General features: G+C 39.0%; 2 protein-coding genes across 2 annotated transcripts in view; one reads left to right on the forward strand and one right to left on the reverse strand.

Annotated features, from left to right (window-relative positions):
• Positions 1–3,918: 3,918 nt before the first annotated feature.
• Positions 3,919–8,914, reverse strand: jam2b (junctional adhesion molecule 2b). Its single transcript, XM_020609282.1, has 10 exons — positions 8,669–8,914; positions 6,603–6,668; positions 6,018–6,128; positions 5,713–5,862; positions 5,142–5,323; positions 4,925–5,033; positions 4,730–4,837; positions 4,244–4,262; positions 4,098–4,149; positions 3,919–3,957 (listed from the first exon to the last, which is right to left on the reverse strand). The coding sequence occupies exons 1-10, from the start codon at positions 8,718–8,720 to the stop codon at positions 3,919–3,921; spliced, it is 888 nt and encodes a 295-aa protein (XP_020464938.1). The 5' UTR covers positions 8,721–8,914.
• A 4,508-nt stretch (positions 8,915–13,422) lies between these two features.
• The window catches only part of mettl21cb (methyltransferase 21C, AARS1 lysine b), an 8,602-nt gene continuing 6,764 nt past the window's right edge, over positions 13,423–15,260 (forward strand). The window contains exon 1 of the mRNA XM_020609285.1: positions 13,423–13,504. Coding sequence (XP_020464941.1) covers positions 13,423–13,504 — 82 coding nt within the window. The remainder of the gene's footprint in view (positions 13,505–15,260) is intronic.

The raw sequence follows: 15,260 nt of genomic DNA on the forward strand, positions 1-15,260 counted from the left end.
CTAATTTTACAGCTACAGCAGGTAGCAGGAAGTGGGAGTTTCCTGTTGTAATCCCAGTGTCAGTGGTGTTCTTCCTGCCTTCTTTGTCCCAACAATTTCCCTGAAGCATCAATGCAATGTCTCTGCATGATGTAAGTTTTGCATAACCCATGAGCTGCTAATGTGAATGGCTGTGGAAGCTGTAAAAGTGCAACAAACAGGGAGGCACAGGGTGATGTGAAGATGGCACTGAAAACAAGGAAACAAAAGAAGGAAGAAGGAAGAAGGAAGAAAGGAACTTAATCCATGAGGGTGCTATGCCATGTGTTGCAAGCATTGTCCCAGCTGTTCAGACAAGAGCAGTGGTCCTGGAGGTATTCAGGGGAACTCAGTTCACAGAGTACACTGCAGGTAAGGCGATTCTGGTACCAAGCAGCATTGGAAGGATATGTCCTGGAGGAAACCAGGATTGAGGCTTAATTTAACATGTAAGAAAACAGTGGTGCTGACATAGATTTCATTTTACAGCCCCCACCTACTCACACTCAACTGCTCTCTCGCTCTCTCTCTCACTTAATTTCACACACTCTCTCTCTTCTGTAGCTATTTGGCAGCTACACACACATTTACAAAATGTGATGTAACAACTCCCTTGAGCTGTAATTCAGGGCAAACATCTATAATGAAGGTCTAGTAAGAAGAAACACACAAAAAAAGTGACTATGCTATCAATCAGCCACCAGATCTGAATGTTATAGGATGTATGTGTATGTGTTGACTGCTGTCATCATATGGTTACTTTCAGGCACATCTATTCTACTAGCATCTGTATGCTTGTATGCACATATAACCATCACAGAGTACAACCCGGAATTCCATCTGGCTGATTTGCATGTGTGATGTTTTGTTTCCACTGATGCATTTATAACTGCTAAGGGAACCTCCCACGCTGTGTCTGAGACTGCTCACTATTTACTGTATGGTCAGTATAGCCCACTATGTGTTCCAAAAGATCTGCTCCGGAACAAATTAGACAAGAGGCCAGTCGGTTTTCATGGTGGGGCCTATGTTTAATTACAATCAGTTTTAGAAAGTATGCATTTACTCAAGTGCTGTATTGAAGTACAACTTTAAGAGAATTATACTTTAGTATTTTCAATTTATGCTGCTGTGCTTCATTTCAGAAGGAAACATTTTATCTGATAGGACATCTATAGTAACTGGCTACCTTTAGTTTACATATAAATCATATCAATTTTCTTTGATCAGCTTCTAAAATATTAAACATTACAGATTAAAGATACTGCACACCTACTTACTAAAGTAGTGATGTGACTGTGGGTTTGAAACAGGAAACATATAACCACAACCAGTAACTGTTGCACCTGTCATTATTAATACAGCTGCTAGGTCTCTTATTTATAACATGTATAGTATCTACAGTACACACCAAGCTGACATTAAAGAACTAGCGGCGACATAGGCTGACTGTCATGTGCTGTGCAGATGGAAAACTCTAATCTGTAATATGCGTGCAGTATGAAAGAGATTACCTGGTAGTGCCAGAAACTGCTTTTTGACTTCATCCACGTACATCTCCCTAATTAGTGAATAAGTTAGTGTTTTCAGACCCACACATCATGGGTTTATGAAACCCCCCCACCAAAAATATCCCCAAATTCAAAATATATAGTCTTTATGTTAAAACCACTGCAGCTCTCACTGAAGATACAGTTTTCACACACAAGTGACAGACTGCATAAAAACATTTGCATATTCTAGAGCTGGGCTCGTGTCCTTGCACAGCAGCCAGAATGTCCGATCAGAAAGGTTTCAGCTACCAAACAGCCATATTAGCAAATCAATAGGACCCACTTAATGTGATCTTTGGAGCAGGTTATGACCGTGTACGAGAATAGATCTCTGTTGCTGACTCTTGACACTGTCTGCATCATAGCAGTTACAGATCATGCATAGACATTTGTAAACATATCCAAAATGTGTGGTTATTACCATGAACATGAGTCAGATTTTTAAACTATGAATACATACACAGACAATGCATCTTCTTTAGAACCACATATAAGTGAAGCAGCAGGATATCAGTGCATTTCAGGACTTGTAATTTATGCACACCACAATAAGGAGTACAATGAATAGAAGAGAAAGAACAATAGTGCTACTGTCTGTGGACAAATAATGGATAAAGGCTGGCATCATGTAGCTGTAGGCCTGTAGCCTGTGCTGATGTGTACACATACAGTCAGTGATACAGTGTCATCTAGTGGTCAGAAGAAAACTACTGGGTTAATAGAAGATATTTAAGGAATGGACTTAAAGTTTCTCTAATTGTTGGGTCGACTAGAACTGCTCTTCCTCAGAGAAAGCAAAGAGACAAATAAGAGTTGATTAGAGATGGTATCATCAACATGCCCACCTGTAATGGCTAACTCCTGGCCAATGGCAGGATAATCAATATATTACTGTTCCATTTCAACTGGTTAGTCAATGTGCAATTATAAGGAAACGTTTGTTCTGTTTATTAAATGAGCTGTACTTTACAAACAAAGTAACTAAATTTTGTTTGGCAAATAGCAAATGTTTGCCCATTTGTAACATGGAGTAAAAATGGACTACACACTCATGTGTCAAACTACCCAAACTGGAGGAAGAAGAAGAAGAAAAAGAAGAAGAAGATAAAAAAATAAATAAAATTAGTAATAAAATCTAGAACAAAAACAAAGGAGTCCAACACCATTGGTGTTTGAACCCATAACAAACAAAACTGGAGTCGACGGCCATGTGAGCAGCCATAAGAGGTGATGCTTTGGTTTTGAGCTAAATGCTAACATTAGCATGCCAACATAATACACAATGGCACCTTATCCTATTCACTACCTTAATTTAGCTTGTTGGTCTGCCAATATTAACTTATTATCACTAAACACAAAGTATAGCTGAGGCTAAATTAGGTTAAATTAGCATGTGGACAGTCATAAACCAAAATATTGGACAAGCTAAAATTTGACAATGCTAGATTAAAGGTCTAGCACAAAATGGATCTAATTCATCCAAAGGGGTACATGAATGTTTACAAAATGTCACAGCTATTTATTGAATTATTGTGGACCAAAGTGACATTTCCATCCCTTGAGCCACTGCTAGCGTGGCTACAGATACTTTACACTGTGAAATATGGGCTATGACATGGAGAAGGTTGTTTGCTTAACATGCTGATGTCGGTGTCATTCCTTTTGCTTGGTTGTGTGCCAATAAAAAGAAGAAACTGTGCGATGAATTCCAATGTGCTGATTTCTTTCATCTTTTTGAATTAATCATGATTGATCATTCATCAGAAAAAAATTTAATAGCCTCAAAAGCACCAGTGTGTGCAGACACCTGTTCATTTGTCATTCAGTTCATAATACTTAAATTTATACAACCAAAAATTAAGAAAGGAACAATTTTAACATGAAAACAACACACAAAAATAGTTTATGAAAATATTTTTAAAAAACTAAGAAAAACCTTTTTGTTTAAAGCAACATCTCTATACATAAACGTTAACTGAAGGCAATAAGAAGGATACAGCCTTCTGTGACAAAATCATTGTGGTTACAGTTACTGGCCTATAGGTGGCAGAGAGATAAAACTTTAATTATTCTGTCTGATAAAAGTTGAAAAAATAAGATTTTATAAAGGTATTCACACACACACATACAGACAGAGAAAAGATACCAAAAGATTTTGCAGTTGGACAGAGGGATCCATTTTCAAACTGGTCATGTTTAGGAAGCAACAAGATTTTTTCAAAAGCTTCTTTTACTCTTTGCTTTTACTTTTTATGTCTGTCTGTGTGTCCATCTCAGAAAACAGCAAACAGCAACGTTTCCAGTGAGCTGAACAGTAAATGTTGGATGGTTTGAAGTAGTTTCATCCTCAGACCATGAAGGACTGAGTTTGTTTGTAGTGCTTGAGCTGTGGAGAGCAGACAGAGACGTATAATGAATCATTTAGTTATCTAGAGAGCAGCGTTAGCAGCAACTGATCAACAGCCGAAATTCATGGCAGCAAGCAAAACAAGCCCTGACACAATAATGATCACTTTGATCACTCACGTTGCGGGCGGGAGGAGGAGGAGGAGGAGGAGGAGGATTGTAGGACTTGGTGCTAAAAGACAAATGACAAAAGGGTTGTAAGTTCAGTCTGAGTTTGCTACATGCACAGGCAACAAAGAGAAGTTAGACTGAAAAGTGAAACACACCTTTTTGTTTTCTTGTCCTCTGGTCAAAAAAACAACAAAGGAGAAAAGGTCAGAAAGTGCACAGTCTTTTAGCAAGTTGTGTTTGTCATTACTGGGAAGTGGGGGGCAGGTTATGGTTTAAAGTTTTGCTCTGCTTTATATGCACAACTCTGGTTTGCTTGCTACGGAAATTAAAAAACTACCTCATGCATAAAAAATATTCCCTCTGATGTAAAACTGCAAATCTGGTTTCCCAAGATGCATTTGTGTTCAGTGACTCAAACAAAGAGACAGCTTAAGAAACAGGACCGAACTCTACATCACTGCATACTGGAGGAATTATTTTGCATCAGCAGGACAGACATTATAAGATTAACAGACAATACTAACAGACATGCCAGGATCAAGGGTACTCCCATTTTCTTGAATGTGATTCAGTTTCATATATCAGTACAAATCAATACAAAGCTCTCTGTCACAGACACAGAATTGCAGCACACTACTCACTCTTGCAGCAGCCTCGGCGTCGGCACACGCACACACAAACGCAGCAGAGAAGGATGAGCACCAGAAATCCTGCACCACCTGCTATTAAAATTGTCATATTCAAAGGATCTGGAAAGTGAAGAGAGAGATTATTTTCTCAGTCTTTGGGGAGTAGAATATAATATGTAAGCACAGATGAGCTGCTTTACCACTTACATTCAATAACTTTCAGCTGTTGGGCCACACAGCTTTTGGGTGCCCCCACACTGTTGGAGGACTCACAGCGGTACATCCCTGCATCTGTTTTGGACACACTCTTAAACTCCTGCTCCAGAGAAACAATGACCAAGTGAGAGGGGAAACAGCAGCATGTCTGTGTGTTTTAGCATCTTTGTGTGTACATCAGTGTTTAAATGTTTTAAGGTGTACTCACCAACGTGCCCTTGTTTGTGTCGACGTGGTACGGGGTGTCTGCTGAGGCTGTCAGTGCCTTATTGTCTTTGTACCAGCGGTAGGTGGCGGGAGGCACACTGAGCTTGTCCTTACAGAGAAGCTCCAGGCCAGAGCCGACAAATACAGAGCTCGGCACCTCGCAGGCTGGGACATGAGGAGGCACTAGAGAAGCGGAAAGGAAAGACAGCTCGAGTAGAAAGTGCAAATGATTTATAACACGTATGATTTCTACATTGTGGGACTTAACACCTAAATATTATAAAGCAATGTAATGATTTTTTTTTGTTGCATCAGTGCACAGATTATAAATCATGTAAACTCAAAGCACTTATCTGCTACAAGAAATAAATCAACTTACTTTGGCTTCAGCAATACCTGATATGCACAGATCTACCTCCTTTTCAGCAAAAGCAGAAAAGCTGAAACTGTCACTGCTACTACAGTTCCACTGTATTTCATTATTGCAAAAACAATACAAAATCCAGTATTGCAATAAAGCAATCAATGATGCTCTGCAATGCTCAAAAACACGCACAGGTTTCCCATCATACCGAGCACATCAAGGTTTACTGTGGCCTCTCCAAGAGTCACGTGGTCCTCGCTCGCAGTCACCTCACAACGATACTCCCCTGAGTCTTTTTGGGTAACAGAGTGTATCGTCAGTGTCGCTCCTTCTATTTTTGCTCGTCCTGCATAAGACCCTACAGTGGAATGTAATGGAGAAAAAGGAGTAACCGAGTCTCAAAAAAATAACCCATCAAAGGTCATAAGGATGAAAGAATGATGACAAGGAAGCAAAATACCATTTTTTTTTATTCAGGGGAGGGAAAGGAATGTAGCTGGTAATGTCACTCACCAGTAAATTTATGATTAAAATACACAAAGGTCACGCCCTTTCCTTTTTTCTTCCACTCAATACGAGGGTTCTGATCTTTCTCTGTCTTGAACTCACAGGCCAGCACTGCGTCTGAGAGGGCAGAGAGCAGCAATGATTTGTGCTGGGTTTGTCACAACTGTGTCCTCATGAAAACTAATCAGCATCGAGTAACGCTGGAGGTATTGATGAGATTTAAAGGACAGTGCTGTTTTTTTCTCATGTCCTGCATTAGTTTTGTCAAGTTTTTAGCATAAAATATCAGATGTTTTCATTTATTTTGGTTGATTTCTGAAGAAAATCATCTGAGATATATTTTGTATTCTCACTAGTGATTTGTTTTAAAGTGAGAAACACAAGCGGATGTCATATGTAAATTCAATATTCCTGTTTTAACATGTTCCTAAATGTAGACTGGAATATGATTTATATTAACACCCATCACCAAGACCTGTCATTACTATTCACATGGGGTTAGACTGTTCTTTAAAGTCGTGGTAATTTTAAAAACAAATAAATGATATTTTGAAATTTTTATTTATGAATGACAGCCCTGCACCATCTCACCTGTGTGCTCGTGGACCTCTACTCTGGGTTTACTGCTGCTTACTGTGACTGACAGACAGACAGAACCTGCAAGAGGGAGATGATCAGCCTACTGTTATCAAAGGTTGAACAGCTTTACTCTCAGGCCACCAAGTACAACAATCTCAGCATCCTTTTCTGATCACATTCATGGTGAGAAAGAATAATATCTCTCTGTATTCAACATGTAAATCTAGAGTTTCAGATTAAAGGCCTGACAGGAGGAAGTGCAATCAAAGACCAGAAGTGTAAGCAGACATGAAAACAGGACAAAGAAGCACATGTGGATCAATCATAGGCTGCACACTAGTCATTGATTCACACTAAAATACACACACTCTATCTCCACAGAAAAAAGTACTCCATTAATTTCCCATGACAGAATATGTGCATATGTGCCGTGACACGTGTTTGTCTGTAGTGAATATTTACTAGCCAACTGATTTCATACTTTGCACATCACAACACAAATATAATTGTTAGAACAGTGTCACATTTTATTAAATAGCCATATGTAGCTGAAGAAGAAGGTGGCACAGTGTGTTTCTTTTTATTGTGTATGAATCCTGTTGGTAACCCCTCTCCTTAGAGACATTTATCCTTTGACGCTTGCATTGCTTTACATGTACATGCAATAAAAGTCTTGAATTGAGAAACATGAACTGATAGTTTTATTTAATAAACTCTTATTGATGAAATGCATTCCCCAGCACCTAACTGGTACACAATTCTCCCCAGAGCCTTAAAACCAAGTCGTGAGGCCTAAACAAAATGTCCTCATTACATTGTTTTAGAACTGAAATTGGTCCTCACAGAGATGGCAAAAGAAGCTCATATACACATGGGTATATAGTGTATAGCTATGTCCTAGTGGTGCCAGGAGCGGTGGTGTGTAGGAATGCAGGTGATGGATGAGTGTCTGGCAGGCCCAACCTGATAACCTCTCTTAGTGGCCTGTCCTTCAATAATGCAACACACACACACAAAGGGAGAGAGAGGGAGCAGACACTTTCAGAAAAACACAAAACCCATACCACAAAAACTATGTTTACGTTTTTTCCATCTTTAAAAACGGAAGATGTAGTTAACTTGACTTTATGTTAGTTACCATACATTTGACCAAAAACCAAGTTTCCATGGCAAAAAATTGTTTAAATAAAGCATCTTAATAAAATAAGTAATAATACAACAAAACAGCCATATGTCATATCACACTGATGAACAGATTTCAGACATTCATTCACACTGGCCTCAGCTGTTGTTACCTGTGAAAGACATAACCTCAGACATTCAAAGCTACAGGGGCAAGTGACAATAACATATGTAACTGTAGATCAGGGTTCCCTTAAAGGGCTTTTACTTGAGAACCATTAATGCATTTTTGTTCTTTGATTGTATGAAGAGGGAGGGACAAAGCTCAAGTAGGAACACTTTCACTGTATGTATGTGTATATGTAATCGAGCGTGCATGCTTTTCTTATGCAGACAAAGCAGTTCTTTATGAAGGTAACCTTACACTCCTCAGCTGGCACCGACATCTGTATTACACACATGTGAGGATCTACATTGACTGAACCCTTAACCCTAAGTTTTGCTTTACTTTGACCTTCAGCCTAATCTAAAGCTAATTATGATTTTAAACATGAATCATTGCAATGAACTAATCTTCATTTGTGTAAACAGAAAACATATTGGAACATAAATGCAATGTACGATGCAATCAAATGTTTGTTCATATAATGTATGTTCACTATATTTTCCATAATACCTGTCAGTGATGTTTTAAGTCTAATGTGCCTCTAACATGTTTTTGTTGTGTTTGAAAATCAGTAAACCTGCTGCACCAGGCCACTTGAATCATGAAATGTTTGAATCGTGAACCAGTGAAATTTTAGAATAACCTGTTAAAAACATGTTATCATAAATTTGTTTCTACATAGCACTTTGTTGAAGACTTTTAGCATTAACACTATTATGGTGTTATTAAAAAGGTTGCTAACAAAGTGTTTAAACCCCGAAAAAATTCATAAATAAACAAATAAACTCACTGAGCAATAACGTGACGAGAAGAGGCAGCACTAAAATCTTCACGGTGTTCATGTTCAGTCAGGTTTTAGCAGTTCAAGTCCGTCCTGGGGTCTCTGTGCGTCCACAGAGTCTGGATGAAATCAGTTTCACTCCAAACTCTCTGCAGCGTCTTCACGTTTCATCTGCAGCATTCATGTGCACGTTCACATACCCTGGCCAACTGACCGAGAGCACGCACAGGCGGGTGAACTGCTGCTGCTCAGAGAGACCACCAGCCTATCAACAGGTGGAGCAAGCACAAGAACTATGACCTTACATTTTGACATGGATCTGTACAATACTCCATAGCACCAAACAGACACACAGACACAGTTAGCGACTACCTGGTGAGCACAGTGCAACGTTTAGCAGCTTACATTCTCAGCACTAAAGGAGAGTAAATCTTGGACGTGTGTTCTTTAGGCAGCCAGAAACATGACCTCAAATGAAATATAATAACTGCTGGTTGTAAGAAGCATCCCTTTAGATATTCACTATATCAACTAAAAGTGATAATATGACAGTGTTGTGTTTTCTCTCCCCATGTGACCAAAAATTAAGTTATTGCAGGTTTAGGAACTATTTTGTGGTAATTTTTTAATGTACATTTTGTGATACTTCAGAGGCACATGGTGCGCAATTATTGTTACTTTAGTACGAAATATAATAATGATCATCTCATCAATTATGATATATTCTTATCAGTTAAGCTGCTGAAAATATATAAAGTCAGTAAACTTACGGGTTTATCTTGACCAGCTGCAGCATCATAAATGATAGTTTGTGGGACTATACTGCACATTCAGTACTTTACTTTTACTACTTTAAGTGTTGGTACTTCTGTATTTTAGTCGAGTAAAATTTTGAATGTTGGACCTAAATGAGTTTTTTGTTTAGTTTTTTGTTTTTTTGTACTTTTACTTAAGTAAACAAAATTTGAATTCTTCCACCACAAACCAACACAATATAAAATAAAATCTCATCAAGTCAAACAGTTAATTTTAAAAGGTCATTCTAAAAACTACATACAAATTAGACCTAGGATAATAAGCTGGTTTTCCATAAACCATAGTTTGGCCATCTTAAAACTGTGGTGGTTTGAACTGTGTTTAACGTGCAAACTGTGGAAATTATTCCACACCACACTGGCACCAGAAAACCTAAAGGTACAAGATCTATGTTGGAAAGAAAACTGATCATGTTTCATTCATGTTTTGTTGTATTGCATTAAACTCTTAAACTGTAAAATACAGAAGGTGTTGCTGTTGAGAAAACTTGATCTTCTATAATTAAAGTATATAAGTAAATGTAATCCACCACCTTAAGTTCAGAGATGAAAATCATCACAGTTGGAGTTGTGAGTTTACCACTTGTCACCAGTGATGACTGTAATGGCTGTTGTGGAGACAAGGCAGCTGCTGGTGGAGTTACTGTGTCCTTGGCTATTAGGTTTCTGTCCACCTGCGCCCACACAACAGCACATTGTCACTCACTCTGGTTAATGTCCACACATGCTTACATTTGTGGCCATATGCACTCAAGACACACACAGGGACCATACGTGCAGACACATGTGCATAAACGCACAGAGAATAAGAGTGAAACACTAACTATGAAGAGCTCAGCTGCAGCACCTGTTCACACTCAACAGTCCCAGCTGTTCTGCTGTGAACAGGACACACTGATGTCACCTAACACACTGGAACACAGTTGCACACACATCCATAACAACACATTGCTCACTTTACACAAACATGTTTTACATGAACAAACTCCTACGGCTCTTATATCAACAAGCCATACATGAAGATGACAGCAGGTTTATTTGCCAGCTAGGATTATACCTGAATTACACTGAGGTTCATTTTGTTGATTCTAGTCCTCCTGTACTTTAACACTAGTTCAAAGCTAAAAGGCTCTAATTGTAAGTGGCCAACAGAAGAAAATGAGGAAATGCCTTTTTAAAAAAGGGAAGAACACAGACTTTAATGAAAAAGGGATGTGACTGTGGACATATTACAGCAGAATCATCCACTCTCACTTTCAACATGCTCTGCCATGAGATATGAAAGCAGAAATAGCTAAAAGCTAAATAAATATCCTACACTGTACAGTGTGGTCCACCTTCCTCTTTGTTGGTGTGAACTACTCCTGACAAGCAGTGAGAGAAGAGATAGGTGGCCACTTGTTAGCAAAGCAAGGCTCAACACAACACAGGTTTTCAGAGGAACATGTCAGAAAACTACTTGTCAAATTAGAAAATCGGGACTTATCCAAAAACCAGTAAAGCTAGATGACTGAACTGAATATATATTCATGCATTCTCATAGATTAAACACTAGCTCCTGTGCACTATGGGTATTTTTAAGAATTCACCACTCTTGTCTGGAGAGTAAATATTTTATGGTGTAAAGTATGGAAAAACAGTTCATTGTCATACAACAAGTCAAAGTCAATATTTTGTTATGAGAATTACGTTAACTATTTCTTTTTTTTTTTTTACCTCTTTCAAAAGTAGTGTCTCTGTTGTTAGCAAGCATATCCATTGCAGTTTGTGCATTACTTTCCACCTATACTGTTATAACCTTCTTATTTACTGAATTAAAATTCAAATGTTAGTAAACAAGCCCTGCGCTGGACCGGCGACCTGTCAAGGGTGTATCCCGCCTCTCGCCCGCAGCTGGCTGGGGTTGACTCCAGCCCCCGTGAACCCGTTTGGGACTAAGCGGTATAGAAAATGAATGGATGGATGGATGTTAGTAAACATGATCTATACTCTCATCATCTGTGCACACATTTGGCCCTTGAACCCGACGCACATGAAAATAGTATGCTTATTAACCTCTGTATCCTGAGAATGATTCTTATCTGTGTGGAGGAATAGTTATATCAGGCCTCTTTGTTTGCATATTGTCCAGTTGTGTATTTCTTTGGAAAGACCTTGACAGTGTAAACTTTCTATCCCATGACCAAGCTCATGCAATATGGAAATAAAAGAAATATGGGCTTTGGCAAGATAAGGTAACAGGAAGGCCCTGCTTTAGAAATGAACTGAAAGAGAGTAGAAATAAAAAGGGGCAATGCTGTCAAATGTCACATTTGACAGAAAATCACAGTCTACATTCTAAACAGCTGTGTGTAATATTATGCATGGTTTTGAACAAGTATGTGTCTATACCGGAGTCAATCTGAGCTTGAGAAAACAAGTGGACATTATTTACTGAAACTGTGTGAGTGCTTCTGTCTGCAGTTGTACAAGATTTTGAATAGAAATGCTAAACACCACACATTTACTCTTTTCAGATCTTTTCAGTTCTTTTAAAGTGTCTTGAAGAATAAAAGTAGGTAGATAGTCAGGTTCAGTTTGAATTGCACAGTAAAACAAAAATGCATTTTCATAAATAATAAGACTTTGAGCCTCACACAGATTCAGTCAGGTCCTATCCCATATTTATTGCATTTCAGCTGAATACGAACATGATCCGGTCTACTGTATCTGTATTATGAAATAACAGGTGCAGGCATGGATGGATTCCTGAACAGGCTCAACGGGCACAGACAGGTCAGGGCAGCTTTGTGCCAGAGCCTCTGTTTAAACTTGAGCAAAACAGATTGGAGTAAAAAAGATGCAAAAGAGGCGACAGAATCATGTAAAACAACTACAAAAAGACATGAAATAACCAGAAAAATACTCAAAGACTACAAAGTGATGAAAAACAACCACAAAGTGACACAAAGCAACAACAAAATGATGTAAGACTAAAGAGAAGGGATACAAAATATAGGTATGATGTTTGTAGTTGTGTCTCTTTCTATCTGGATGTCTTCCTCCTATAAAGCAGGTGAGACAGGCTTTTTACATGTCTCTGCCTGGGGGCCCATTGTCTTATCATTTGACAGTGGGTGTGAGTAAGATGTTTTTTTAAATGTTCTTACTTTTTTACAGTGGTGCTGGCAATTCCCCTGCTTCCTCCTGGTTTGTCCCAAAGTCCTGGTTTGACTAAAGAACAGCAGAGCCCTCTGCTGGGAGACTGGGTTCCTGTGCAGGGCCATGTGGTGATGGAGGATTCTGCACCACAGGTCAGGCTGGGCTCCAAAGACCTGCAGAAATGAACAGCTCCGCTAACAGTGGGCAGGGAGCGGAGCCAGAGCGCGGTGGAAATTAGAAGTTAAAGTGAAGTCAGAAGTTAAGGTGGAGCAAGAGGGTGAAGTAAAGACAGAGGTCAAGATAGAGCCAGAGCTCTAAGCAGAGTCAGAGGTGAAGGTGGAGCAAGAGGGTATGGTGGAACTATAGGTTAAAGTAAGGCCAGATGTTGAGGCGGAACAAACGTTTAAACCAGAATTTAAAGCAGTGCCAGAGGCTGAGATGGAGCCAGAACTTAAAGTTGATTGTGACTTTAAGGTGGAAGAAGTACAGGTGGAACCATACATTCAAGAGGAGACAGTGCCTAAAAAGAAGCTCGTGTTAAATGAGGAACAAGAGGTATTTGGAGAATTTGAGGTGCAAATGAACCTCAAACCAGAGGTCAAAGAGGGGCACATTAATATAGAGAGAAAATTGGAAATAGATGGTGAGCCAGTCCTGGAGTTGGAGCCACTGCTTAATGACAACATTCTTGGAGAGGAAGTGTCAAAAGTGGAAAAAATCTTTAAGCTAAGATCCTGTCATTAAACCTCTGCCAGAGAAGGAGATGCTTATGACCAAAAGGTGTATGTTTTAGATGAAGAACCAATCATGGAAGTGGAGCCTGAGATGAAGAAAGAGCCCTCTGTGAATCAAGAGGTTGAGCTTGATGTGACAAAACACAACAAGCAAGGTAACAAATAAATGAGGTATTATGCACATATATACTGCAACTCACTACAGTTTAAAGTACAGGTTCATGCTTAAAACAACATTCACATGGTCTATGTACAGATGATCCCTTCTAATATTCAGCTGAAGCAAACATGAGGCTTCACTGCCTGAGTTAGTTGCATATCTTCTTTCAATACCAAATGCTCTCCCAGTATTTTCCTGACCAATGTTTCCTTGGTTGAGCTGCAGTGGAGGGAGAGGTACTAAAAGAGGGAATGTGGTACTAAAATACTGTAACTTTGGAAGGTATCTACCTGCCCTTATTACCTGCTACTGAACGTAAAGAGTCATAATTGAAGAATCTTTACACTGGATTTTTAATCATGTTACAAAAGGATCTCCCCATGCGAATGGACAAGAGGAATGATTGTTCACAACAACAGTGTTACTGGTGTGAGCCTTTACTTTCATGAGCAGCAAGACGGAAACTGTAATTTCTACTTTTAGCCACAGGGCAGCGCTGTTATCCTGGTGTGGTACTAGAGGGGAAGTGTTACCAGTTCTTGAAATGACCAAAAAAGGCTGCAGATGATGAGGTACTTTTCAGTTTTCCACTGTAGAATATTTAAAACATTTAGGAACACACTGCTGGTAATGTGCCCAACCGCATTGTCATTCGCCATCCCTTGAAAGTTCTTCTGCCAGGAACGCTTCTCTGGCGACCACCCAGCCGCCATCACAAGCCAACAAATCCACAGAGAGGTGATGAATATGATGCTGATGCAAAACGTAGCATATACACACACCTGGATTGAAGGACTGTGATAATGGGAGGTGTGCATGTTCAGCCAGGGTGTGCTGAAAATTCATCTGTTGTGGAAAATAAAAAATAATTTCACTAATGACACACATTAGGTGGCAGGTTTCAATGATACATCTGTACCTGTCAGTGAATAAAATAAATGACTCCATCTGATTGCACCTTATTAAACTCCTTGTTACGTGTCAGACCAGTCGCTTTGTCTGGTTGCATGGATCTCAATGGGGCTATGCTGACTGGCTGTCAGCGGAGCCCAGTAACACAGCAGATTTGGACGACTGTGTGGAAAGTACTGGCATTTGGTATGAGCCAGTTTGCTGGTGTACAGCCATAAATCAGATGATTTTTTTTTTACTTTTATGTTTGATTGTTTGTATGTTTGTATGAATACTGAACCCTGTTGGTACAGGATTTCTGATGTGCTGCCTGTCTTTCAGGAAATGGGAAGTTCAGTGACTTCACATGTTGGGAACCTCAGGCTTTCATCTGCTCCTACTTGTTATGAGTGAATTTGGGTCTGTTCCACTCTGATTTCTTGTCTGATTTGATGTTGCACACACAGCTTATTGTTTTTTTCTGTTTGCTTAAAATCATGTCATGGAAATCAAATGAACTGACAACACATCACAATTTACAGGCTACTATTGTAAAATCCAGACTGCTGCACATGTACTTTATAGTCTTAGTTTTTTTTTTGGAGCAAGCTAATATCCTGTAAATAAAGAGAACATGGTTTGTTCTTGAGCTTGTGAGAAAAGTGTACAAAGTTGTCCTTAACTAAGTAACCTTATTATAATTGTGTACAATCATGATTAAAAAACATAAATCAGGTACACAGTTATGTATTTAAACACACTAAATAACAATTTAATGGGGTCTCAAAATAGCACACTTATTTTTAAGTTGCATTCATTGTTTGCACATTTTTCAGAACAATAAATAAAGTATATTTGAA

Source organism: Monopterus albus, unplaced genomic scaffold (assembly GCF_001952655.1).
Source record: "Monopterus albus unplaced genomic scaffold, M_albus_1.0 scaffold99.1, whole genome shotgun sequence".
Taxonomy (NCBI): Eukaryota; Metazoa; Chordata; class Actinopteri; order Synbranchiformes; family Synbranchidae; genus Monopterus; species Monopterus albus.

What these genes read in the sequence shown, in the direction of transcription:
- jam2b (XM_020609282.1), bottom strand. Translation starts at nt 8,720, where the DNA reads ATGAACACCGTGAAGATTTTAGTGCTGCCTCTTCTCGTCACGTTATTG. An exon ending in AGAGGTCCACGAGCACACAG is followed by an intron (nt 6,129 to 6,602) that starts GTGAGATGGTGC and finishes CTGCCCTCTCAG; the next exon opens with ACGCAGTGCTGGCCTGTGAG. An exon ending in TTTTAATCATAAATTTACTG is followed by an intron (nt 5,863 to 6,017) that starts GTGAGTGACATT and finishes ATTCCACTGTAG; the next exon opens with GGTCTTATGCAGGACGAGCA.